This window comes from Rhinolophus hipposideros, assembly GCF_964194185.1.
Source record: "Rhinolophus hipposideros genome assembly, chromosome: 8".
NCBI lineage: Eukaryota > Metazoa > Chordata > Mammalia > Chiroptera > Rhinolophidae > Rhinolophus > Rhinolophus hipposideros.
This window is the reverse complement of record NC_138054.1, coordinates 82,277,245-82,304,142: the sequence shown is the minus strand read 5'-3', so window position 1 is coordinate 82,304,142 and position 26,898 is coordinate 82,277,245. Positions and strand designations below refer to the sequence as shown.

The following is a 26,898-nucleotide window of genomic DNA, read 5'->3' as shown; positions in this document are numbered from 1 at the left end:
AAGTCCAGTCGCCGTTTTCAATCTTTTGTTGTAGGAGGCGCAGCCCACCATCCCATGTGGGAATTGAACTGGCAACCTGGTTGTTGAGAGCTCACGTGCCATCTGGCCACCCCTCTGGCAGCTCAGGGGCAGCTCAGGGGCAGCTCAGGGGCAGCTCGTTGTCTTCAATCTGGTTGTGGAGGGCGCAGCTCACTGGCCCATGTGGGAATCGAACTGGCAACCCCGGTGTTCAGAGCTCGCGCTTTAACCAACTGAGCCATCCGGCCACCCCAGATATTAGGCATTTTTAATAGATACTAAACAATAGCATTATTGCATCAAAGTTGAATTTCTTGAGAGCCATGATTGTGTTGGGTTTTATGTAAGATAATGTCCTGTCCTTAGATGACAGATGCGACTTATGTAGGATGGTCTGTCTGCAACTTATTCTCTAATGTGCGTGTGAGAGAGGGAAGTGAAGTAATTGTAGCAAAATACTAACACTTGGTGAACTGAAGAGTTTATGAGTGTTAATTGTAGGACTCTTGCAACTTTTCCGTAGATTTTAAATTTTTCAAAATAGAATTTGGTGGGGGGGGAAATGTGAAATGCTCTACTATTCAACATTGCCCTTTTCACTATATAGCTGAGAATAAATCAGATCTACACGTATCAATATGCATAGACGAAACAAAGCCAGTTGGGGGATAACACTATCATTCCATTAGTGTAGAAATAAAAAACAAGTAATAGTGTTACATATTGTTTATGGTTACAAATATGTAGCAGAAGTATAAATCCTGGATTGGATACACACCAATTTCTTGATATGGTTACCTGTGGGCAGAGGAAGTAGGAACACGGAAGAGAGGATGGAAATAGGGTGGGAGAGGGTACAAGGAGGAATTTCATCTTACTCCATAAGGCTTTAATTCTTTAAAAAACAAAAAACTGAAACCAAAGCAAAAGCCAGTATAAACAAATGCGAAAAGAAAACTAAAACAAACTATTCTTAACAGTGGTTATCTTGGCTGGATATGGGGAAGTTTCACCTTTATACATTTCTGGATTATTTTTTAATGATCTTTTCCTTCTCTCTGGTCATGAGGGGGAAAAAAAAGATCTGTTATCTGTATTGTGTTAAGGACTAGACCAGTCAAACTAGAGGTTGTCCATCTGACGAAAAAGAGTCCTTCGAAGTTCATGGGAGTCTCTGGTGAGCTCTGTGACCTTGGCCAACTCCCTGGACCCCTGTCTGAAGGGCATTTTTCCCTGTAGAGTTAATGTGTGTGTTAAATGGAATGAATCATGTACTGTGCTTAACAGAGGGCCTGGTACACAGGAAGCACCCATACATGTCACCACCACCACTATTATCGCTGCCACTGCTGATACCATTTATTTCCCAGCCTGCCTGGCTGGCAGGGGGTCCCTCTCCACTCTCCTGCCCTGGGCTCATCCACCCCTGCACTTCTGCGATGGTTTTGGTGGTAGGCTCATTCATGTGCTGTCTCCACCATCAAATTCCAAGCAAGGAGCACTGTACCCCCTCTCCTTTTTCATCTCTGTCCCTGGCTGCTGGCACACAGTAGATACTCAGGAAATTATTTTTGCATGAATGATACCACCGAATTTCTGGCCATTGGTCCCCACTCTCAGAGCTCACTTCCAGGAGTACATTTGTTTCCTCAACGGCTCCAATAACTCCCACTCTGCCTGCCTTCCCCCCCCCCACTCCTCTTTCCTTGGGCATCCCACCCCCAGGGTCTGTGTTTATGCTTTTGCTTCGGCCAAGACTGAGGACCCCAGGGACTCAGAAAGTCAAGTTGTTTAGCAGGCTGTCAGATCCTTAAGAAAGTTCTGAGCTCAGGGCCATGGTGGGGGTGATCGCTCCAGGCTGTGGGGATTAGCAAAAGCCTCGTGAGGCCAGATAAGGCTATGACCTGGATACTTCAGGACTCAAATCCACCCCCCACTGGAATTTTCTGGGTGACCGCCTAGGTCCCTTTGGCAGGAGAGCCAGTCCCAGTCTCTGGGATTTTGCTTGACTTCCTGCGTTTTTGAAGGCAGCTGGAGACTAAGCAAAGGAATGCCCGGCTGGGTCCAGGCAGACGTTTCTTCTCACCACCACCAGGACTGTCTTCGCATCTCGCTCCCATTCACAGCTTTAAGATTCTGGAACCCAAGAGTCTGTTGGGATCTGCAGTCGTGGACCCCCATGTTGGGGCTAGAGGCGGGGAGCCAGCAGAGCCAGGAACGCCACGCTCTGCCCCAGGAGGCTGCTCACGGGAGCAGGAGCTGAGGCCAGGCCAAAGAGGTCAGTTATAGGCATGGGGGCTGCATAAACCTAGGAGGACAAACCAGCTGGAGCAAGAGAGACTGGAGAAGGTGTGGTCTGGGAGGGGTGGGCAAGGTGCAGACCCTGTTAGAGGAAGCCCCTCGGGCTGCTGGGGTCCTTTATCCATCAGGTGCCAAACCTTGTGAGCTGCGTTGTTCTTAAGGAGGCAAGGCCATCCATACCTGAAGGAAAGGTGGAGGCCACCCAGAAGATCACCTATAAAATTGGGGGCAAAGCTGGGCAGGTTTACGAATAGGGTTAGAGTTTGGACTCGTGGTTATGTTCACCTGAGGCCTTGCCGGGATTGCTTTTTATCTCAAACCACGTGAAAATATGTGTCTTTGGGACTAGGACTAGTCAATATCTATTTAACAGCCCATACACTTTCCTGAGCACCCACCAGGTGCACACACTATGTTACACATAGAAGGACACACACAGATGTGGAAAATGCCATTCCCAGCCCTTACAGGGAGCCCTTTCTCCTCCCTTCCTCTGTTTCTCTAGCCCTCCTCTCCACTCACTCCCAGATTCCCCTGTCTGGAAGGCAGAAAGGCTTTGGGCTAAGTATACGTGGCCTCAGGAGTCAAACTGAGCTTTGTCACTTGACAGCTGTGTGACACGGGTGAGCCATTTCTTCTCCTTTGAGCCTTGGTGTCCTAATCTGCAAACCGTGTATGAAAGCAGTGCCTACCTCAGGATAAAATGGGATAAGCGCGTAAAGGACTTAGCTTGGTATCTGTGCTCAATAAGCATGAGCTATTTCCATTAGTCATTCAACAAACGTTGTTTTCGCTAAGACCCCGTCTGTGCTATACAGTGTACCAGGGGCTGCCAGGGGGAGAGATGAAGGAGTCACCCTCAAGGATTCGTAGCCTAGTTTGCTCGCTCACTGACTCTGTTAGGCAGGCAGTAAATATATGTTAAGCTCCATACTGGGCACTGGAGACGTCAAAATAAAAGACACTGTCTCTGCCCCCAAGTCGCTCACAGTCTGGTGTGGGGGGACATTGCAATATAATAGGATTGATGTCACGATGGGGAGATCACAGAGAAGGGGAACCCCTCCCGTTTGGGGTGGGTGATGGGTTCAGAGGGCGTTTTGGCAAAGGTAGAGCTAGTTTCCTTGATGTTTCTCCAATGCACAAACTGGCACAAAGCCAGTTGGGGGATAACACTATCATTCCATTAGTGTAGAAATAAAAAACAAGTAATAGTGTTACATATTGTTTATGGTTCCTACTTCAGGAACCATATGCATGTTCCTACTTCAGGCCTCTGTACTTGAGCTTCCGTCTTCCATCAGCCTGGAACATTCTTCCTCAGGATATTCCCATAGCCTGCGCCCTCGCCTCCTTCAAAGCTTTGCTCAAATGTCACCTCCACAGTGAGAGCTATCCTGGTCACTTGTTTGAAACTGACAACTCCCACTATCACCACACACACACACACACACACACACACACACACACACTCTCTCTCTCTCTCTCCCATCACTCTTCCCTGCTTTATTTTTCTCCATAGCATTTATTACCACCTGCCAAGCTGTGTATTTTATTTATTTACTTGCCTATTTCTGTCTCTTCCCACCAGAACACAAGGTCCGTGGGGACCATGGGGATGGAGTTCTCATCTGTTTTGTTCATTGCTGTTTCCCTAGAACAGAGCCCAGCACATTGTAGGTGCTCGCTAAGTAGTTATCAAATGATAAGCACATTAAGTCTAGAGAGATGAGTAGGAATTGAGTAAGAGACAAAACGTCAAGAGAATAACAGGTGAAAAGGGACTGAGGGGAGACAGAGAGTGAAATTGAAAGAGGGTGAGAAAAGGAAGAAGGGAGGGAAGGAGAGAGAGAGAGACAGAGACAGAGACAGAGAGAGAGGTGTTTGGGAAACTGAAAGGGCTTGCCTCAGGAGTTTTCCAGGAATGCACTGGGGAGCCGGACGGAACAGAAGGCGACGCTGGAGAGGGTGGCAGTGGGGACAGATCATGAGGGGCCATGTGCCTGTCGGGGAGACAGGTACCCCCGACTTTGGCAGCATGTGGTATGTGCCGTCATAGAGCTTAGGAAGGTGGACCCAGAAACAGAGGAGGAAGCCATGAGCTCTGCCTGGCGGGTCTCAGGGGAGGCATCTAGAAAGAGGTGGCACCTCCTCGTAGGTCCAGGGAAGGAGTTCAAATATTATGTTCAGTGTCACAGGCATTCTAAATGCCGATTCTGGTTTCCCCTGTTGACCTTAAAAATAAAACACCCAGTTATTTTACCAGCAAAATGTGTTTACGTGGAAATAGCTGAGAATTGCAATTCAGAACAAGCAAGCTGTAGCAAAACCATAGGCAAGTCCAGAGAACAAAGGAGAGGGGTTTGTCTTTATTTGATTTTAGGAGGAAATTAAGGAGGGTTGTTCTGAACAAAAGTTCACTGGAGAAGAACGAGAGTTGGAAGTTGTGGCGGTTTCTCATGGTGGGTAAGCTGCGGGCAGCATGTTGTTGCTGGGGCAGGGAGGGGGTCTTCCCTTTTCTTAAAGCAGAAGGTGAGATTCCCATGGGATAGATTCCTACGTCCTCCCTTGTCAAAGTAATTATTGTCTTTCTTCTTCCTGTTGGTTATGCGGGCTGCAATGAGTGGTGCCTGAATGAGGTTTTTCCCCCTTCAGTGCTTCCCAACTCCATTTTCCATGAGGTTTCCTTTATTTATTTTCATACCCCCATCCTCACAGACAGACGCTGGATTATAAACTCTTGAGTGTAGTGGCTGATGGATTTAGCTTTGCGTTAGTTTCCTTAGTGCTGCACTGGAGCTCTGCCCACAGAAATTCCTTGGGAAATGTTTGCTGGGTTGGACTGGGATTGGAGACGAGTGGAATGGCCTGGAATTGTGAGTGTTGGCACCATGAGCCTAGTCCCTTGGGCACCATCTCGGATCTCGCCCATCAGAGCAATTGCCTGTTGTAGGGTTTCTCTCTCCTCCCAGAAAAAGAGGTGACATTGCAATGTGGAAAAACAAGTCGGCTTTAATCAGGTTCAAAAGAGAGCAAAGAACATTCCAGGTGGAGGGAACAACAGAAACGAAGGCAGAAAAAAAAGGCTCTGCGGGGTATGTTTCTTGGGAGTGAAGAGCTGAACTGGTTTTTCAAAGATAAAACAAAACAGGGACCTTTTTTGTTGTATCAAGGAGGTGTCTGGGTTTGCATTTTTAGCAAAAGTTTTGCTGAAAGTTGGACTTGAGTTTGTTATTAAACAATAGCGGTCACATAGGTACAAATAGATGGAGACCAAGCCAGGACCAGCTGTGTATCTTCAGAGCAAACTGTCAACTTATAAAATGGCTGACACTCAGCGGGGCTGCTGCTCCCTCTCGACTGATCGGTCCATCCATCCAATCATTCTTTTATTCCCCCAACAAGTATCGACTACCAAACATGTACAGGCTCTGTGCTGGCTGCTGCTCACATGATGGACAAGACTGACGAGTCTCCTGCCCTCTAGTGGAAGGGGTAGGCAACGTAAGTGATAAACGTAAAGAAATTGAGTTCGAGATGACAGGTAAGTGCTATGAAGGGAAAAAACAGAGTGATGTGAGATTAACTGCAGCAGGAGGAGGAGCTACCCCAGGTAGAGGGTCCGGGGAGGCTTCCTGGAGGAGGTGGCGTTTAAGGTGTGACCTGGAGCGGACGCTAATGCTAAGCGTCAGTGTTCTAGTCAGGGCTAGCAATAAGTGCCAAAGCCAGCAGCAGGAAAGCTTGGGCTGTTCAAGAATAGGTAAAGATGACAGCACACACTGTCACTGAATGTCAGGCCTGGAGCTCAGCCAGTCCTACATCCTGCTCAACTGAAGTCGCTCTTTACAACATTCCTGAACATGGCTCCCCACGAATCACTGTTGGGGGGCTGGGGACCCAGACGGCAGGGAGCACAGAATATCTGACAGTTCTCTCCATGCCATAGAGCAACTGAAGGGCTCCTGATGTTTCGATTTTTCTTTTGGTGATCTTTGTAAAGTGTAATTTTTTAAACACTCTTACCGACTAGAGCTTCTGCTTGTAACGGACAGAGCTGATTTCGTGTGCTTCCGACAGGTGGCCCTACACTTCTGGAAAGTTTCTTTTTCTGAGAAGTCAAGCAGCGTCACGCCCCACGTCCTCAGTCCCCACCTCCCACACTACATTTCTGTTCCTAAAACGCGGTCAATAAAAAGTGCCTTCAGGGACAGGAAACTCACCACCCCAAGATAGCTTACTCTTTCCCCAGGACACTTGGGTTGCTAGAAAACACCTCCTCTTCTCGAGCCAAAATCTGACTGCTTAGAGGGCCTGTGCCTGGTGCTGGCTCTGGAGTCACACAAACCACTATGATGGCTTTTACCCTGACAGCCCTTCAGAAATTTGGAGACAGAGGCTGGATGCCTCCAACCCCCTTCCAAACACCAGTCAGACCCCGTTCTCTCTATCTGATTTGCATGCTATACCCAGACACCCCTCTATGTTTCAGAAACCTTCTTAGAGTGAGGGCTCAGAACTGGGCACATCCTTCCAGATGAGGTCGTCTAGGAGCCCTCATTCTGGGCACTTCACTCCTGCCATCACTGGCAAGACGGCCACTACTCTACAATCTGACTGGTTCCAGGCTTGGGTACCACACATATGGTTGCCAAGCTGCGTCCTTGTGCATTTCAGTTTGGGTGATCTTAAGGTAGGAACTACTCAGTCTTTTCTTGTTGAGCTCATATTATCTGGCTATTGGTCGAGGTCATCCTGGGACACCAGAATGAATCAGGAGACATGTCCAAACTCCTTGGCCTGACACCCATGCCTCTGTGACCTCCCCAGCTGCATCTGTGCAGCTAGCCCTTCCCACCATTGCTAACTCCTACTACACACAGAAAGAAATTTCCCTTTTCTGAGAAGTCAAGCAAGGGCATTTCCTACCTTCCTAGTAAACAAAACAAAACAAATGTTTCTTGAGCTCTTACTATGTGCCAACACAATTCTAAACGCCTGCCATGTGTCAACTCAGAACATAGGGATGGGGCAGGTAAAATGGTTAACCCCATTATTCAGGTTGGTAAACGGAGGCACAGAGCAGTTAAGGAACTTGCCCAAGGTCACACAGCTAATAAGTAGTGGTCCCAGCACCTGGGCTCTTAACTACCATGCATTGTGCCTCAGTGTGGGGGGTGCTCTGCACATCCGTTCCCAACCGTTCTGCACTCAGTGACATAATGTTAGTGGTGTGAAATTGCCCATGGTGGGAGTATTTACACTACAGAAATTGGCGTGTGTTAAAAATCAGGGCTTTTCCCCCCTAGAGAGCCAGTTATTAAATATTTACTAGAGAACCGCTGCCTAACGCCTCCAGCTACCTCATCTCTATGTAGATCCCTGAACAGGCCGTTACCATGACTGCCCACGAGTCTCGCATGAACTTCTCCTTCCACCTGGAATACCCTTCTTCACATTCTTGTCCCGTGAACTCCAATCTCCTTTGTTCTTTTTCTTTTTATGTATATATATAATTTTAAAAATTGTGGTAAAAAACATAAAACCTAAAATGTATCATCTTAACCATTTTAAGTGCAGTGGTTTGAACTATACTTATAATATTGTACAACCATCACCAACATCCATTTTCAAAACTCTTTCATCTTGTAAAACTGAAACTCTGTGCCTATTAAATCATAACTTTCCACTTCCCCTTCGCTTCAACCCCCCTTCGCTTCAACCATTCTACTTTGTGTCTCTATGATTTTGACGACTCAAAGCATCTCATATAAGTGGAATCATATAGTATTTGTCCTGGTGACTGGCTTATTTCGTTTAGAGTAGTGTCCTCAAGTTCTAACCATGTTAGAGTATATTGCAGAATTTCCTTCCTTTTTAAGGCTAAATAATATTCCATTGTATATATGTACCATATTTTACTTATCCATTCACCTGTTGATGAGCACTTGGGTTATTTCCATGTTTTAGCTCTTGTGAATAACTCTGCTGTCAAATGGGTACAAATATTTCTTTAAGGCACTTCTTTCTTTTCTTTTGGGTAAAACGCAGATGTGGGATTGCTGAGTCATTGATCATTCTTTTAAGTTTTTGAGGAACCGCCATAGTGTTTTCCTCAAAGGGAGACCCTTTTGCATTCCCACCGACAGTGCACAAAGGCTCCAATTTCCCCAACCCTCTTAAAGATTCATTACAGGCGCCTCCTCTTCCAGAAAGCGCTCAGTGACCTGTGTCCTGGCATGGGTTCACCTGTGTGCTGACACGGTATTTACTGAACAACCACTCTGTACCAGACTCTGAGCCCGGCCCTTTACACACAGGTTTGCATACAGCGATGACGTCTGCACTCAGGCATTCTCTGTCCCATTCCTGATGAATGTGTTGAGAGGCTAGGACTCCAGACAGAGTACTATGGCAGGTCACTAGAGAGCCACAGTGAGGCAGGTTGGGGGTAAGACAATAAGGAATGTGAAGACCAAGGCAAAGCTAATCACACGTCCAGGCTATGGGTGCGACTACTCTCAGTTCTGGCCAGTTGTTGCCTGTAAGGCTTGCGGTGACATAACGAAGCTAAGAGAGTCCGGCCGGCTGAGAAAGGTGAGTGCTTTATTCTGCGCTCCCGGGCGAGGTTCACCGGTCCGCAGACGGGCCGGTGAAGTCACTCCCAGGGCAGAGCAAGGGAGACATATATGCGATTTTTGGGGTGGGGGTTGGCTGAGTGAGGTGGCAGTTGGACAGGCCCCCCACCGCAGATCGGGCGCAAGCGGCTGCGTCTGGAATTGTTTATCACACCAAAGGTCCGCTGCCTCTTCGGGGAAACGCCAGGGGCCCCAGTTTCCATCATGCAAGGCGGGATCTGACTTGGCAGAAGGGTATGGCTTGGCTCCCGGCCGCTTTGACCATGCCCGCAGCTGACCTAACACTCCAGCCTTTTTGGTTATAAAGGGGCGGCGAGGTCAATCTTATTGCTTCCTGTTGACAAGGGGCGGAGAGGGGTACTAGGCCTGGTCAGCGACGGGAGGGCTCGTGGGCAGCTGGGAGAATGAGTGGACTAGAAGCTGGTTCACTGTAACTCTGGACATCTCGTGGAGGTGGTTCTGTAGAAATTTTAAAAAACAGGGGGCCATTAGAAGCAGGAGACTGATTAGGATGAGTGGGCCTTTTGGTGTCATTACCCATGTAGTCAGTGGTGATGGCCACCAATCTGCCACCAATCTGAGAGAGGGTTCGTAGACCCTCTCTGGTGCCGGAGCTCCTCTTGTAACTTATTCAGGGTCTGCACGTTTTCCTCGACCAGTCTGGACTCGTTGATGTAGTAACAGCATTCTTCCCGGAGGAAGAGGCAGGTTCCTCCTTTCTCAGCGGTTAGCAGGTCCAGAGCCCGTCGGTTCTGCAAGGCAACTTGGGCTGCAGAGGTTAGTTGTCGCTGGAGCAATGAGATGGAGGTTGAGGAGGCCGCTATGGCAACCTGTAGGCGTGTCTCTAAGTCCTGGGCAGAGTGGACACTGTGCCCGGGAGCACCAGTGCCTAAACCGGCAGCTACAAAGGAGGAGACTAGGAAAACCCCTAGGATAAGGGGTAGGAAAGCAGCCCTCTTTTGAACAGGAGTGGAAATTTTCTCATAGTGAGGCTGCAGTTCTGTGAATTCAGCCTGGCTGTAGAGCATTAGTTGGGGGGCTAAGGTTGTCGGAATGCAAGGGGTAGGGGAAGAGGTATTTATACACTTGGTGAGCGTCTTGTTGCACCCGAAGAATGTGCCAGAGGGAGCCTGAAGAGTGGTCGAGAGTGGTCGGGTTGTATTGCATAAGGACTGGTTAGAACCACCGTAGCATATGGGTGAGGTGAGGTTAGGTGGGGGAAGGTATAATGGTATCTTGGCAATGGGGGAAGGGCACTGTCCTGAGTTGTCACTAGGAGCAAACTGTGTTAAAGGTGCAGCCACTAAAAGGGGGTGTTGCAGAAGGTCTTTTGCTAGGGCCTGCTAGTCTCCAAATAGGTGAGGGCTGTCTCTAAAGCCTTGAGGCAAAACTGTCCAGGCCAATTGTTGGGAAGTCTGTGTGTCAGGGTCTTCCCAGGTAAAGGCGAAAAGGTGGTAGGAGTCTGGATGGAGAGGGATGGTGAAGAAGGCGTCCTTGAGATCTAACACCGTGAAGTGGGTGGTCCCAGGCGGGACACGCGAAAGGAGGGTGTAGGGGTTTGGAACCAGTGGGTGGATAGGAATGACGGCCTCATGGATTAGTCGGAGGTCTTGAACTAACCTATAGGTCCCGTCTGGTTTCTTGACTGGGAGAATTGGGGTGTTGCAGGGGGAGTTAATGGGTATTAGGAGTCCTTGACTACGTACGTAGCCCGGTGATGAGGGGCTTGAGCCCTTGGCAGTGTGAAAGAGAGATGGGGAACTGAGGACGAGAGGGAAGGAAGTTGGGTCTTTAAGAGTAACTTTTACAGGACGTGATGTCTTGCCTCTATAGGAGTAGAGGGGTCCCAGACTGCCAGGGCGAGTAAGGATGGAGGGAGAGGGAGGTCAGGATTTCTGTGGGGAGAAGGGGAGGGGAGGAGAGTGAGGAGTAGGGAAGTTGAGGGGCCGTGGGGAAACTGCAGCGTGGCCCCAACCTTGGTACGGAGGTCTCGGCCTAAAAGGGGGCCTGGGCATGAAGGGAGAACTAGGAACGAGTGGGTTAAAGACGTGCCTCCTAGGAGACAAGGAAGGGGTGCAGTGGCCAGCGGGCAGGTGGGCTTGCCGTCAATACCCATGACCGAGATCGTGGAAAGAGAAAGGGGGCCCGAAAAGGAGGGCAGGACAGAGTAGGTAGCCCCTGTGTCAACCAGGAAGGAGACTGACTTACCCGCTACCTGGAGGGTTACCCTGGGCTCGGCGAGGGTGATGGGGGTCGTCGAGTCCGGGAACCGTCAGTCTTTGGCCAATCCCAGCAGGGCCAGCGGCCGGTCGTTCCCTGGAAGAATGGCGTCTCCGCGTTGAGGCGCCGAGAGTCCATCATTCTTCCAGGGGCAGTCACTTGTCCAGTGACCACTCTGACCGCATGCCGGGCAGGGCCTCGTGGGGGCCCGAGGCTGGGGGCATTGCCTCTCCCAGTGACCATCTTTTCCACATTTGAGCAGGCTCCTGGTGGTTTTTGTCCCCCTGGTGAACCCCCACCGTGCGCAAGTCCCCTGGGGTTGCCCACGGCTGCCATTGGCCGCAGGGCTGCTATCAAGGCTTGGGTTTGTAAATTTAACTTCTGTTGCAGGCACGCTTCTCGGCCCACTCTGCCAGCTCCTCCCGAGCGTTAAAAACTGTAAAGGCCATATTCACTAGATCTCGGACTGGGGTCTGAGGGCCATCTTCTGCCTTTTTAAATTTCTTTCGGGCGTCAGGGGCTGACTGCGTAATGAAATGGGTGGCTGCCTCAAAGACTCTTTCTCTCTCATCTGCGGTAAGGGTAGAGGAGCAGATGATGTGTATATCATGCCAGGTAAGATCATATGCCTGGGTTAGGTATCGGAGTTCTTTGGTGAAGGCAGTGGGGTTTGAGGAGAAGGACCCCAAGCGCTTTTCGATTAGTGACAGGTCGGTGAGGGAGAAGGGGACATGGACTCGGACCACCCCTTCAGCCCCTGCAACTTCACGGAGTAGGCAGACAAGGGGGGGGCTCAGAGGTAGTAGGAGGAGGATCGTGAAAACGGGTATGGCTACTGACAGTCTACATGAGCGGGGAGGGAGGTGGGGATGGAGTAGGAGAGGGAGGTAAGGGTAACGCAGGAGGAGTGGGGGGTGGAGGTGTTGGTGGGAGCCCTGGGTATGGCGGAGGACGGGAAGGGGGGACAAGACAGGTTTTCCGGAGGCTCAGAGAGAGGAGAGGGGAGAGGAGGAGTGAGAGAGATAGATAGTGGGTTTTGGTTTTTCGCGGGCTATGAGGATTTGGACCGTGGAACAGGTAGAATAGAGGGAGGGTCGGGAGCGCAGGTCCCAGAAAGCCTGAACACAGGGGACTTCAGACCACTGCCCGGTTCGTCGGCAGAAATTATCGAGGTCGGTGAGAATATTGAAATCAACAGTCCTGGTTTCCGGCCACTTTGACTTGCTGTCCAAATCATATTGGGGCCAAGCGGCCGTACAATAAAAGACCAGGCATCGAGGTCAAAGATCCTGATCAAGGCCCAATTTTTTAAAATTGAGGAGGAGACACCCGAGTGGTATCTGAGGGTCAGGTTTAGAATTTTGGTTTCCCAGGTCTGTTCTCAGGGATCAATAGTCAAGACCAAAGACCAGCGTCCTGGTAATTTGGTCTAGACTATGGACAGGCAGAAGTCCCGAGGAACAACTGGGACGTCTCTGCAGCTGTCCTGGGTCTAGGCCAGAACGGGGGACAATCTCCTAGGGCTGCAAATTTACGGATGGAGACGTCGGAGGATGATGGCGGGAGACAGACACGGGGTGGGACTTACCTCTCACACAGCCAGAACCGGGTGGAAGGTCCATAGGTCCTGAGCCGCAGGGAGGAGAGGAGGGCGGCCCAGCGCACCAGTAAGCGGGGGCCGGCTGCTCCTCCCGGGTTTCGGCACCAAATGGAAGGCTTGTGGCGAGATAAGGAAGCTAAGAGAGTCCGGCGGGTTGAGAAAGGTGAGGGCTTTATTCTGCGCTCCCGGGCGAGGTTCACTGGTCCGCAGACGGGGCCGGTGAAGTCGCGCCCAGGGCAGCAGAGCGAGGGAGGCCTATATGTGATTTTTGGGGTGGGAGTTGGCTGTGTGAGGTGGCAGCTGGGCAGGCCCCCCAGGGCAGATTGGGTGCGAGCACCGCATCTGGAGTTGTTTATTGCACCAAAGGTCCGCTGCCTCTTCGGGGAAACGCCAGGGGCCCCAGTTTCCGTCATGTAAGGCGGGGTCTGACTTGGCTCCTGGCCGCTTTGACCATGCCCGTAGCTGACCAAACATTGCCGTGTGGGAATCCAGAGCCAGGACTGCCAGGTCTACAGTTAGACTGTTGTGGGCTGTATTTGGAAACAATCGCTAAGAGAGTAGATCCCAAAGGTTCTCATCACAGGGAAAATGACATTTTTTCTTTTTTTGTATCTATATGAGATGATGGATGTTAAGTAAACTTATTGTGGTAATCATCTCACAACATATGTAAGTTAAGTCTTTACACCGTAAACATATACAGTGCGGTGTGTTAATTATACCTCCATAAAACTAGGAGAAGAGGGTCAATTAACAAAAAATAAATGATGCCAAAAATGTGGATTTCTACCTGACATCTCATAATATTTACATATTAGCAGCTGATTCCTTTATTTTTATTTATTTTTTTTATTTTTTGAGACGTGTGTGTAGGACAAGCAATGCATTTCCTAGGGCTGCATGTAGCCCTGGGCTGAAAGTTTGTAGCCAAAGATCCACTTCAACTCATCAAGCAATTCCCAATTAATGATTGGGAATTATGAGCAATAACAGACACTCAGCTTTCGCTTCTCCATTTTGTATAAAGAAATCATGTGACACTTTGGTCAGATGTCCTGTGAAAATCCCACTCACGTATTTTGTTTTATTGGGTGTCAACCTCGTTCTGTAGTGGAAAGGCCATGGACTTGGCTGTCAGATAGGTCAGGCTTAGGATTCTGGGTCCATCTTTTACTCGCTGTGTGGCTTTGGCTCAGCGACCTAACATCTGCCCCTCGGTTTCCTTTCTTACAGAATGTGATCACAATGCTCACAGGATTTTGTGGGGATTAAAGATCACAAATGTCGAACTTGCCTTGTGCTGTGGCATAGTGTATGCTCACTGAGTCCTGAGGTCCTCCCTCCTGCCTTCCTGCGCTATCAGCCTTGTAAGCCCCTTCAACCAGAAGTGCCAGAGTAGACAGTATGTGTGAGAAGTTCTGTAACATTCCAGGGACAGGCAAGCTTCCTGTGGAAGGAGGAATCAGAGAAAACTTCCTGGAGGAGAACTCAGTGTAGACTTTCTGTCAACGAGCCTCAGGCAATCCCATTCCATATGCCAGCCTCCTGGGAAATGGGGGTTGGGGGTGTGTATCAAACCATTTGATGAGTCCTGAGGTGTTTCAGCAGCTTGACTCTGGGCCAGAGAGGGCCCAGGTGTCTCTGGCTGCCTTCAGCGGGGCTTCAGCCCTGGAATGAGCCCGCACAAGATAGACACAGCAAGTGCCAGAGAGCAGGCATGTTTATGGGATGTTTCACTCATTCCACAGGTATTTCTTGAAGACCTACCATGGGTCCGAAGTGGTTCTAGATGTCGGGGTCAAAGATGAATCAGAGAAGAATCCTGCCCGCAAGCATCTTCCATTCTGTTGGGGGTGGGAGTGTTTGGGGCATTTTAATTGATGATGTCTGAATAACTGGATCCATTACCAGAGAGAGGGGAGCTGGGAGAGGCTGGATTGAAAGGGAGACAGGGATTTAGTTCTGGACTCTGAATTAGAATGTCAGGCAGGTATTCACATGTTAATATAAGAATACCTGCCTGATATTCAAATAACTGCCTGATATTTAAATCTGATAATAATTCAAATTATATTTGAAGTGTGGGCTGGTGCAGTGGGATCAGTATGAAGCTAGAGCTGGAGGGGTCATGCATTCACTTAGCAAACCTAACTGAGCACCTACTATGTGCCAAGTGCTGGGGGTACAGGAGTGAAGCAGACACAATGCCTACCCTCATGGAGCTCTCAGTGTAGTGGAAAGATATAATAGCAATAATATTTATAATCATTATGATTCACCGCGTACCTGGTAGGTGCCAGGCATGGTGCTGGGACCTCCTGCCTACCTCATCTCACTAAGTCATCACAAGTAAGAAATGAAGCAGCTTCTGTGATTGTCCTGATTTACAGATGATAAAACTGAGACCTAAAGAAGCCAGGTGACACAGGTAGTCAGAGGTGACATCCAGGTTTGAATCCAGTTCTGCCTGACTTGAAGTTCAGGCACTTTGACCTGACATCATGCTTTCTCCTCATTTGTATATTCAATCATTGTTATTCAATCAGTGTTATTGTGGAGTCAGAGCCAGTACTAGACAGAGCTCAGGAGGATAGCTCCTGGAATGTGCATGGAAAGAAGACCCAAATCTCTGACTTCGGATAAGCTCGTCCTAGGAGAGATGAAGAGGGGGAGAGGGGGAGAAGATTCCTGAAGGTAGGTCCGTTGAAAACATCTGTATCTGGGGGGGCTGAAAGAGATTGGGGGTGAGCAGCAGGAGGGCAGATAACAGTGAGACTTCTCGGAAGCCGGAGGGAGAGTTTCAAGAAGGAGGAAATGGTCAGTGGGATGCAGTGACCGAAAGATTAAGGGGGAAAGCCTAAGCGTGGGCAACACCAGGCTTTGGAGGACCTCTAAGATTCGGCTCAGGGACGCAGCAGAAGCCAGGCAGCAAAGGATTAGAAGGGAGTGGACGATGAGCAAGTGGAAGCTGTTAGAGGAAAAAGAAAGCTGGAGGGAGGTCAGAAGATGTTTTCCCTTTCATTGGTTTCTTTGGTTTGGTTTAGGAAGGTGAGTCTTGTGCGTGCCCTCAGGCAGAAGAAGGAACTGGTGGAGAAAGAGAAATGAAACTGCAGAACAAGGGGCAGCGTTCCCTATAGCAGTTATTGCCCCAGAAGTGTTGTATAGTTATTTCCTTGATGACTTTCCTATTGGCTTCCCCCAACCAGCAGGGAAGCTCGTGGGAACCTTTGCACAGTGGGTCCCAGCAGTGCCTGGCACGTAGCAGACACTTAGTCAGTACTTCTTGTATTAAATTGAATTCACAGGGTTCCATGGGGTGCCACGTGGTTAGGTCCTAGGAAGAGAAGGGTTCATGAGGGTCTGACGGAAGAGCGTTCTCCGATGCTGCCAAGGGGAGAGAGGGAGAGAAAAAGAAGTTAAGAGGAAGAGAAGAGGGTGGGTGCACCCGTGTCTTCTCAGATATGTGTGTATGTGGGGGTCTGAGGGAAGGTGGGGATTAACAGAAGTGGAGAATGGAGAATGAGTGTCCTTGTGAGAACACTCTAGGAGGTCACTTTTTTATTTGTTAGCATTATTTTGCCACTGTTCTGTCAGAAATGCATTAAATCATTTAATCCTAAACAATAACTCTCTGAGACAGGCGAACTGTAATCAGCCCTGAGGTGACATAGCTCATAGTGGGGAAGGCAGGATTTGAACCCAGGACTTGGAGCTGATCTAGAGACTAGGAGCCGCACACCTCCCCATCTGGCCTATTACAATTGTATAAAGTGTGTTCCTCGCCATGAGCCTCTGGGACAGCCGGGAGTCTTTATTCTCATATCACAAGAACAGAGAAGTGTGGTGACTTGCCCAGGGTCACAGAGCTAGCTACAGAGTGGGGAGACTCCAACTTGCAACTCTCTAAGTTCAAGCCCTGTGCTTTCTCCTTAGGAGGGAATTCCTGCAGAAATGCAGGAATTCGGTAGAAAGTCAGTACAGAAAGGAGGTGACATCGGGGCTTGGGCACATTTTACAGCAACTCCAGAATGGGGCTTTCACAGGCTCCTAAATTGTCCCAGACTGGGAACAGGACAGAGAGAGGGGATTGGCAGGTGGGGAACAACAGGAACAGAGCAGGGACAGAGTCTGGAGGGGGTGCCCTGGCTGTCCCTGGGCTGAGGCCTCGTGAGACAGAATGAAATTGGAGCAGGAGCGTGGGCTGGAGGGAGGCTGTGACAGAGCCCTGGTGTGTGTGGGGGGGCGGGGGGCAGGAGGGAGGCCCTGCCCAGGAGGGGGGTTCCAGATCTCCAGTCCCTGGTGGAGAACCCTGGGTGGTGGGCGGCACTCAGTTAATCCTCCTGAAAGCCACCCAGCCTTTGCGTGATGTGCTTCAGGAAATACCTAATTCTGAACACAGAGGGAAAAAAATCCCCAGGGGTCTCGAAGTAAGGTTTCCTGTACGGTTACTAGGAGTCCTGGAGCTGGCAGGGGTGTGGGAGGCAAGCAGGACGGCCCTTAAAAGCAGGCAGGCCCAGCCCCTGCCTCTTCCCCAGAGCTGACGACGACGGAGAGAAGGTCTCACCGGTGAGGAATCCCATTCTGGGGGCTGCCTTACCCGAGGGGGGGCAGGGCACAGACAGGATCAACAGCACCTGTCCCCCATTGCCTCCCCCACAGATTGCGGAGAGGTCCCCAACCTGCCTTCTGTACAGTGGGGCTTGGTGCTGTTGATCCTTTCCAGCTGGGAGACATGATGGGGGGGAAAGAGAGGGGGTTCTGAGGGGCGCAGGGGGCTGCTGCACGTGGACTTGGAGGACCTGTCCCTCCAGTGACCCGCCCCCCCCCCCCCGGCCCCCACATTTTCATGCTTCTGTCAGGCTGTCTCCATTTTCTCCACCTCTCATTACCACAGCCACTGCTCCACCCGAGTTCATTCCCTTTTGTGGTTGCTGGATAAAAATAGCCAATCCCACATCCTTCTCCTGGGGTCCTGCTTTGGGCTCCATTGATGGTCCATTTTCCCTGCCCACAGCGCAGCTGTTCCAATACCTCTGCTATCTCCTCTGTGAAACTTCTTTTGTTCCCTTTCAGACCCCTTTGCAGGGGGCCTCCTGCCGCTCCCACAAACCCCCAGTTTACGTCCCAAGGTGTTCTAAGATGCACCAGGATTGTGGTCTTATTCATGTATGATGAGGCCAACAGATCAGGAGATGGGCCATTTAAAAAATAGTTCGTTACAGTTTCCAAGAGAAGGGAATACACGGCACCAGTCAGGGCTACCAGGAAGCACCAGGGAACAGGAGGCAGAAAAAGAGCAAAAACACGGCTCAGAGCCTTTATTGGGTTTTCCAGCCGGGAAAGACAAAGCAGGTCAGGGTAAAGGGGTTAGGATTGGGTAGTTTGAATAATTTCAGCAGACTCTGGGCTGTGGGAGCCGCTGCTCGTGGTCTGGTCCTGGCCCTATGGTAATTTAGGCAGAGGAAATGTTGGCTGGGAGCAGGACAGTTAGATAGAGAAGGTGGTTGGGCGTGGGAGTGTGGGATTGGTTGGTTTGCATATGAAAGACACACTCTCAGGGGAGTCTTTTGTTGTCTCTAGGAATTAGCTAGTCCTGGGAGGGGCTCTCTTCCCAGCTCACAGGGGCCCCAGGATGTGAAAGCTTCATAAGATATCGACAAGGAACAGCATGGCTCAGACACTGGGGCTGCTCAGTTAAAGGAGTAGAGTCCCAGTCCTGGGCTAAATCCTCTGGCAATTCACTTTCCCTTCCTGAGCTTCAGTTTCCTCATCTGTAAAGTCAACAGCTGCTTTTCTCTCCTGCCACAAGTGACTGCTGAATGGACAGACCTGGTGCCAGCAGGTTGAACAATACCCACCTGTCAGGGTCATTGGTGGGTTTAAGGTGATAGTGGACAGAGCCTGGCACATTGTGTGTGCCCAGTATGTGGGAGCTGGCGTCTTCCTCTTGTCACAGCTCCAGGAAGCAGCTGAGAAAGATTCGTGTGGAAGGGGAAGGTCTAGAGCCGTTTTCCTTGGCTATTTAGAGCCCTCAGAGTGGAGAACATGGGTAGACAGAACCCTCAGAAATGTTCTTGGAACATTCATAGGAGCTGCTGGACAAAGGATGATATGGAGAGGCCATCCCAGTAGCCAGGAGTCCCGGGGAGTCAGAGGGTGTGTGTTTGGAGCCAGACCTTGGGAGAGGCCAAGGACTCTGGGCACAGCACTGAATGTCCCCGGAGCTCAGGGATTGGACATAGCAGGTTACAGAAGGTGACATCCTGGGACACCACAGGTCAGCTGAGCTGTGGATGAACAAGGACTTCGGGATCCAGAGAGGCAAGGGAAGCAGGCAGCTGCTAGTAAAGTACCCTCTGAGAGGCCAGGTTAGAATCTGGCACTGTCCCAAGACACCTGGAATTCCCTCTGCCTTCTGGGTGTGATTGTTTTGGACTCTAGGCCAGCAATTCATGTGACTGCTGGGGAGGGAAGCTGGGGTCTCTGGGCCCAGGGGGTAGAGCTCCATGGCTCCAAGGAGAGCTTATCCCTCTGGGGAGGGAGGCTGTGTGGTACACTGAGGGGCACACTAGGCCTGGGTTTGAACTTTGCCTCTACTACTTAGTGGCTGTGTGACTTCTGGCAAGTTCCTTGAGCTCTCTGAGCCTCCATTTGTTCACTGGCAAAATGGGAACAACGATACCTACCCTTCAGAGCTGTCAGGAGAGCCCAGGGTTGACTTATTGTAGGCATAGTTCCTGAGGCCCATGGACATGTTTCCATTTTAAATTCTTTAAAATTGGAGGGAAAAAATGAGTATAATAATTATGAATCTATAATAATGAATCCAGCTTGGATTATATTTGTTTTTACACCAATGCAGTTGTAAACTATAATTTGAAAATATTTTTTTTTTTGAAGAAGGGACCTTTGAAGGCAAATGCTCTTGGGACCCACAAGAGCCATCATGAGGCCCTGAAAGCCACATCACATAGACATGCTCATGCTTCCTTCCTGAGCACCTACTCAGTGCTGGGAGAGGGGTGTGAATGTACCCGCTTCTGCCCTCAAAACACCAGCAGAGAAGACATCCCTGAGCAGACCTTTCGCACCATAAGATCAAAGGAATTTGAGACCTAAAACCGTCAGCTTCCCTTCTGCCCTCCCAACTCTGCACCAGTCTCTCCTTTTGTCCAGGATTCTTTTCTCCCTGCCACATCCTTACATCCTTTATCAAGGGCCACATCCAAGCTGTGTCAGTTCCTGCCCCTCGGTTGTACCATTTAAGAATCCCACCTATTTCTCGGGTTACTCTAAGCCATTTTCTGCAGAAGGCGTAATTGCATCAGGGGCATTTGTGGTCTGGTACACTTGGGTGGGACAGTTCTTTCTTGCCTCTAAGTGGGCCAACACCCCATGGGAGACAATGCCCCTCTGCCCCCTGGGACCCCTGGAATCAGCTCTTTGTGTTGCCTCATCTTTCCCTGCTGGGTTGCCTGTTTATTGCCCAGCATGAGAGGATGGGGCCTGGTGAGAAGCCAGGGGTGGGGTCTAAATGGGCCCCGGGGGCATCTCCTGACAGGGATATCATGGAATGTGTTCTCCTCTTTTCCAGAAACCCAGAGATGAAGGGCTTCCTCACACTGGTTTGGTTCCTGACTTGTAGTAAGTGCTGGCCCCACGACCTTTGAACTTGTGACCTTCCACCCTCTAGGACCAGTAGGGTAGAGGAAAGGAGGCTTAAGTTGGAATCTGGGCTCTGCACTTACTGTGTAGACATGAGCAAAAGCCTTCACCTTTCTCAGCCTCTGTTTCCTTATCTGTGACCTAGGAGAATATTTAGCCAACTGGCAGGGCTGGGGCAGGATTCTAGGAGGTGATGTGTAGAGGTTGTGTTATACAAAGGACATGTGGCTTGTATACAGGTGACAGATTTTTTGTTTGATGTAAAACAAAATAAAATAAAGGCAAAACAAAAAATAGAAAACAAGCCCCTTATAAATTCCATCCTGTGATTCCCGGGTCATTCTCTGCTCAGGTCTGTCCAAATTTTCCTCACAGCCCAGCTGCTGCCACCTCCCAACTGGAGGTAACTGCACAGCACGGGGTTTGAGGGACCTCAGCTTTAGGCTCCTGACAGGTTTTCCTGCTCTTTGATGTCTTGTCGGATCCCTGGAGATTCCAGGAGGAGTGGGAAGCCTGGTTCAGGAAGAAAGCCCTGGCTGACTGTGAACCTCTGGACAGGGCACCTTCCCCTCCGATCGTTGGTTTCCCAGTCTGTAAGATGAGGGAGCTGGCTTCAGTGATTTCTAAAGGTCTAAAGATCCATGGTGTTAGTTGGGGGTGAAAGCGGGTGCATTGTGAGGAAAGACAGAATGAGCCTGTCTGCCTGCTTCATACAGACACTTTATTAATTATACCTAATGTTTCTTGGTCACTTACTATATGTCTGCCACTGTGCTCATAATTTTACATCCTTTATCTTATTTTGACCCTCATGACAACTCCAAGAGGTAGGCATTCCTTTTAGACCCCCATTTCCAGATGAGGAAACTGAGGCTCTGAGAGAGACGAGTGGTCTATTGAACACCATGCTGTGAATTAGTGGCAAAGTCGGGATTTAGACCCAGGCTTACTCATTCTCCAAGTCCAAACTTGAAGCACTTTGCTATCGTGCTTGCCCTTACCTTCCTTGTCACTTTCCCACTAATGCGGAGGATACGAAAGAGACACCTGGGTCCCTCCAAGCCCCAGGGTGGGAGAAAGGGCCTGGGAAATTGGGCTTGCAGAAGTTAAGCCTGGGTTTCATCTGGGCACGTGGGCTGCCTTTCAGGTGTGCCTGCTGTGCCAGGAAGCTTGCTAGACCTGAAGTCGATGATTGAGAAGGTGACAGGAAAGGACGCTTTGTTGGACTATGGCTTCTACGGCTGTTACTGTGGTTGGGGCGGTCGTGGGACCCCCAAGGACGGTACAGATTGGTGAGTTGATTATCGTGACTGCCCTTTAGGCTCCAGGCTCTGCACCCACATTATCTCACCTACATTATCTCGTTTAATTCCATGACGGTTCTGGAAAGTGAGAATTAAAGTGCCATTACACAGATAAGAAAACACCACAGAGGCTGACCGACTTGTTCAAGATACATCTAGTAACTCCCCAGGTCTCAGTGGCGGAATGTATCACCTGATCCATTATACATAAATATCATCCCAAAATGTAGTGGCTTAAAGCAACAAGGGCTACTTATTTTGCTAAGGATCTGCCATTTGAGCAGGGTTTGGTGAGATGGCTTGTCTCTGCTCCACTGGCTTCAGCACGGGCAGCTTGACTGAGGCTGGATGACCCAGCGTGCAGATGGTTCACTCCGATAGCTGGCAAGCTGTCGCTGTCTGCGGGCTGGGAGCTCAGGGGAGGCTATGGCTGGGCGCCTCCATTCCTCTCACTCCAAGGTTGTTTGCACTCCTCACAGCACTCTTGAGTTCCAAGCGTGAGTGTCCCAGGACTGCAAGACAAAAGAGGACGGCATTTTTGTGATCTAGCCTCAGAAATTTCATGGTGGTCATTCCAGTATTCTCTCAGTTGGGGCAGTCACAATGGCTTTAAGAGGGAGGGGACCGAGATTCCACACCTTGATTGGGAAGTGTCAGTGTTCCAGAACATGTGAGATGGGAGAGATTGTTCTTTGGAAAATGCAACCTGTCGGGCTAACAATTCTGATACTGCTAGACATGCATGAAGGAATGGGGCAATTGAGAGAATGGACGGCAGATGGTGGGAGCCACGTTTCTCACTGCTGGAGTGGGAATTCATAGACAAGCAGGACAGGAAGTGAGAATGGATCTATGTAGTGATGGATTAGAGTTGAAGGATTCAGTATGAACTTCTGTTTAACTTCAGATAGATGCAGATGGTTACATATACAAATATGTATACATATGTGTATATACACGGGTTAATATAGACACATAATATTTTGCTTTGTCAGCTGAGAGGACCTCAAAGAAACAACACCCCAGTAGCAACGAGCAACACCTAGTGCCCAGATCTGGTTTCCAATACCATTCTCCAGTTAAAGAAACTAAGGCTTCTTGGGGAAATGGCTGATGCTAGGACTAGGGCAGGAAATACACAAGATGAGCCTGGAGCTTCTTATAATGCCAAAAAATAAAGATGAGCTCAAACAAAACAAAACAAAACAAAACAGACCCCACGTTAATAGGGATATGTCAAAGAGTGCAGGCCCAATGGCCAAAGCTGGAACAATGTGACCAAAAAAACAAACACATAACTCCAGTCTTATCATGAAAAAAACATCAGGGAAATCCCAATAATAGGTCATCCTATAAAATACCTGACCAATACTCCTCAAAACTGTCAAGGTCATCAAAAACAAGGCAAGTGTAAAAAGCTGCCACAGCCGAGAAGAGCCTAAAAAGATATGGCAACTAAGTGTAATGGGGTGTCCTGGATGGAATCTGGGCTAGAAAGAGGGCACTAGATAAAAACTAAGGAAATCTGAAAAAGCTATGAACTTTTCACAATTAATGAATCAAGGATGACATATTATTATTTAGTTACTTAGCTAAAAATTATTTAGTTAATAATATATCAATCAATATTGGTTTGTTAATTGCAACACATATATCATATTAATAATATATTAACAATAGGGGAAAGTGGATGTGGGATAAATGGGAACGCTATGTACAACCTCAAATTTTCTGTAAATCAAAAAAAAAATTAAATGCAATCTGGCACACCTAATATACTGCAAGTTTATTTTTTTTTTGCTCATATAGCAGTTCAGGAGCTAAGTGTCTTGCATTGACAGGTGCTGTTTTGTGCATGACCAATGCTATGGGTGGCTGGAGGAGAAAGGCTGCCAAAGCTGGACACAGCCATACAGATACAGACTCTCGCGGGGCCTGGTCACCTGTGGTAAGACTGGGGCTTCCCATTCAGGCCACCGGAAGAGCCTGGGTTTCTGCTGGCTCTGAGTTCAGCTGTCCCTAAAGGTCAGCCAGCCTATATCTTGGGGAGAAGAGCTTGGGGCAAGAGGGGCAGCAATATTGTAGCTGTAACCAACCTCCAGAAGAAGGGCTGGAACATCTTAGAGTCAGTGTTCACTAGGTGACAAATGCTTTGCATACTTCCTTTTCCTTGCTCCCCAAAAATACCCTGTGAGTGTATGTAGTCTCCCCCTTTTACAGATGAGGAAAGCAAAACTCAAAGGCTTGCCAGTATACACAGCTAGAGTTGGGATTCAAGCTTACATGCATCTGGGTTGAAAGCTCAGTCTGGGTACGGTGTCTCTATGGGAACTGGAGTTCCTCCAGAGCAGGGGCTGTCTCCGCTGCCAGACTGGGAACTCCCTGAGGGCAGGGGCTGTGTCTCCCTGGGCTGAAACCTCACCCTGGGCAGCGGCTGTGCCTCTTCCATTTGATTATGCACTCCCCCTGGGTAGACGCTGTGCCTGCCTCAGCAGACTGAGAGCTTCCTCAGAGCAGGAGGCAACCTGCAAGTCTGCTCCGCCTAGAAGCAGGCCATGATTGAAGCAAGCCCAGGAGTCAATGTCCCTTCCTCATTTTGCATTTGGCGTCCTGTTTGCAGAGCCCGGGTCCCACTGCCAGGAGCAGCTCTGCACCTGTGACCGGAAGTTTGTCTACTGCTTGAAGAGAAACCTGAGGAGCTACAACCCTTTTTATCGATACTTTCCCAACATCTTCTGCACGTAGTTGCACTCCCACAGCGCCTCCCAGACCGTGCCGTTTGCTCCCTTCTCCTACAACCCGGAGCTCACCAACTCTGCTGTGTTCCTGAGAGGGGTCCTAGGTCTCAGCTCTTGCTCTTTCTCGATGGCCCCTGGACTTGGAGGAGCCCCACGGCCACATTTCACGCTCCAGAGAATCCCAAGAGAGTGAATCCCGAGAGAGAACCCCAGGACTTGGCAAGGTCAGGGTCTCTGGCCTCCACTTGTGAGGTGGGTCCTTCTGGAGCCCAGAGCTCACTCCTAACTCCAGGCCGGTGGTCCTCGCTGCTGAAGACAGTGCCCTTCTCCAGGAGGAAGACTTTCCTGGAGTGCATTTACTTTTCAGTTTCTGCAGAGAGATTATCACTACCACCCTCTAGAGCATTTTATTCAAGGAGAAGCAAAATTGATTCCATAAATCTGACCTGTAGATATGAAAGAAAATTCCTTCTCAGGACTAATAAAAAAACATGGCGTGGGGGATTGCCTGTGCCTCTTTCTCTGCCACTGGGGCACTAAACTCCAAGGTAACCACGTTCTCTCAGAGATAGACGTGCAAATTAGTAAATAGAAGGTTTTCTGGTGTGAGCGTCAAGCCTTCTTTGGGGCTCATCTCCTTAAACTTGGGGGTCCTCTCGAGCCAAGCATTGGGTCTCATTCTTCCTCGAGGAGGTGAGGAGAAGATGATTGACAATTATGCCAGCTTGGGCTTCCAGGCTAGAGAGGACCACATTCAAATCCTAGCTTGGCTTCTCCAGCTGGGTGGGCCCAGCCCATGTCTGAACCTCTCTGACTTTCAATCTCTTTAAAAAATAAAATGAAATATTTATTGCAATGCAAATTGAGAAACCCGAAGCTACGTTGATGCTGAGTGGCTGGGATTTCAAAGAGCAGGACATTTCTTTTAATAGTGTTTAAGTATGGGGTTTATTTTTACCAAGTAAGGATATTAAAAACCCCGACTCATCTAGCAATTCATAAAAGAAAGGGTGTTCTAACACCAAGATAGCACGAAGAAAGGACATATTGTCCAAGAACCTTTGGCTTCCTTTCCCTGACCAGCCTCCAAATAACCACATGAGCAATGGGATCTACACTGAAAAATCTCCAATGTTGAACACTTTCAAAATAAAATTTAATTTTTTGAGATTACCCTGAATGTACGGTGTTTCAGAAAAGCTTGCTATGGTCTCGTGTCTATATTTGACAATATAACACAGAATGGGGCTCAAATGTCCAATTTGCTCATGATATCATTTTAACCAAAGCCATTTCCCAAATCCATTTTTAAACAGGTACGTAGAGGAAGTGGAGAGCTTCACTCGTGCCATTTCTCTTCAATTTTGACATTCTGGATGATGGAGAAGAGGCCCGGCCCAGGCTTCTCCCTTCCCTTCAGGGTCAGGTGGCAGGCAGGGTAAGTTCTGCAGGAGGGGCTGTGGGCAGACCCTTCGTACCGGGTCAGCCCAGCTTGGAGACCCAATATTCAGACAGGTGCAGGCAGGCATTTGTGGAGAGGGATGCTGTGAGGCTGTGAAAATTAACACTATAGGCTGACATGGGTTTGAGCTGGAAGGGTCCATGGAGAAACTTCATTTACCTACCAGGATGTGGAGGCCTAGAGAAGTTTGGAGACTTTCTCAAAGTCATACAGCAGGTCGACAGCAGACTTAAGATTGGAGCTCAGAGGCTGGTTCTAAACCCTGGGCTCTGACCACTTTCCCACTGTCTTTTTTTTTTTTTTTTTTTTTTTTTTTTGAGCCCACTGGCCCATGTGGAAATCGAACCGGCAGCCTTCGGAGTTAGGAGCACGGAGATCTAACTGCCTGTGCCACCGGGCCAGCCCACTTTCCCACTGTCTTTGACTCCAGGTCATAGAAAGAGAAAATGGAACATGGAGAGGTTCAGGGACTCATCCACATTAGGGGTTCTCAGGAGGACCTATTGGACTCCACCTGGGGGCCAGTTCCATTTCTTCTCTGCTCTAACTGCCTCCTGGGATTCTAATATGTCCTTGGGTGCTTCGTCTGGCTGGGGCGCTGGGTTTCATCCTCAGTGGAGGGGACCCCACTGAGGTCCTCCGAGCCTGCTATTCTGCATCCACCCTCACTGCAGTGAACAGCTCTGGGGAACTGATGAAAGCCACGTGATTTCTGAAACTTGGGAAGAGATGGTCTCCCTGTTTCATTTGACCATTTCTTGGTTGGCAAGAGAATCATCGGGAAGTTCCTCTCTCTCAAAGTTGCATGCCCCCCCTTTTAAGAGAGATCCTGAAATATATAGACCAGACCATAAATGCCTCCTTGGGTGGAGCTTTATATAAACGTAGACAGATAACACAGATACAACGGCATTCAGCAGACAGGTTACCTTATAAATACAGGCCCTTCGCTGGC

At 49.3% G+C, this 26,898-nt stretch overlaps 1 protein-coding gene across 4 annotated transcripts; it reads left to right on the top strand.

Moving 5' to 3' along the window:
• The first annotated feature begins 2,025 nt into the window (after window positions 1-2,025).
• Window positions 2,026-25,676, top strand: PLA2G5 (phospholipase A2 group V). Of its 4 annotated transcripts, none has more exons than XM_081055097.1 (6): window positions 2,034-2,296; window positions 4,703-4,785; window positions 20,369-20,418; window positions 21,587-21,731; window positions 23,585-23,691; window positions 24,364-25,658. In XM_081055097.1, the coding sequence occupies exons 3-6, from the start codon at window positions 20,379-20,381 to the stop codon at window positions 24,486-24,488; spliced, it is 417 nt and encodes a 138-aa protein (XP_080911223.1). In that variant the 5' UTR covers window positions 2,034-2,296; window positions 4,703-4,785; window positions 20,369-20,378; the 3' UTR covers window positions 24,489-25,658. The 4 variants fall into 4 exon arrangements, with proteins under 4 accessions (XP_080911222.1, XP_080911223.1, XP_080911224.1 ...); XM_081055098.1 differs by having other exon boundaries at window positions 2,175-2,296; window positions 4,703-4,781; window positions 24,364-25,676; XM_081055096.1 differs by lacking the exon at window positions 4,703-4,785 and having other exon boundaries at window positions 2,026-2,296; window positions 24,364-25,659.
• The last annotated feature ends 1,222 nt before the right edge of the window (window positions 25,677-26,898 follow it).

Excerpts from the sequence above, each read along its gene's own strand:
- PLA2G5 (XM_081055098.1), top strand. The coding sequence starts at position 20,379 with ATGAAGGGCTTCCTCACACTGGTTTGGTTCCTGACTTGTA. Across the intron at positions 21,732-23,584 it reads CCCAAGGACGGTACAGATTG|GTGCTGTTTTGTGCATGACC; the intron begins GTGAGTTGATTA and ends TTGCATTGACAG. Across the intron at positions 23,692-24,363 it reads GCGGGGCCTGGTCACCTGTG|AGCCCGGGTCCCACTGCCAG; the intron begins GTAAGACTGGGG and ends TCCTGTTTGCAG.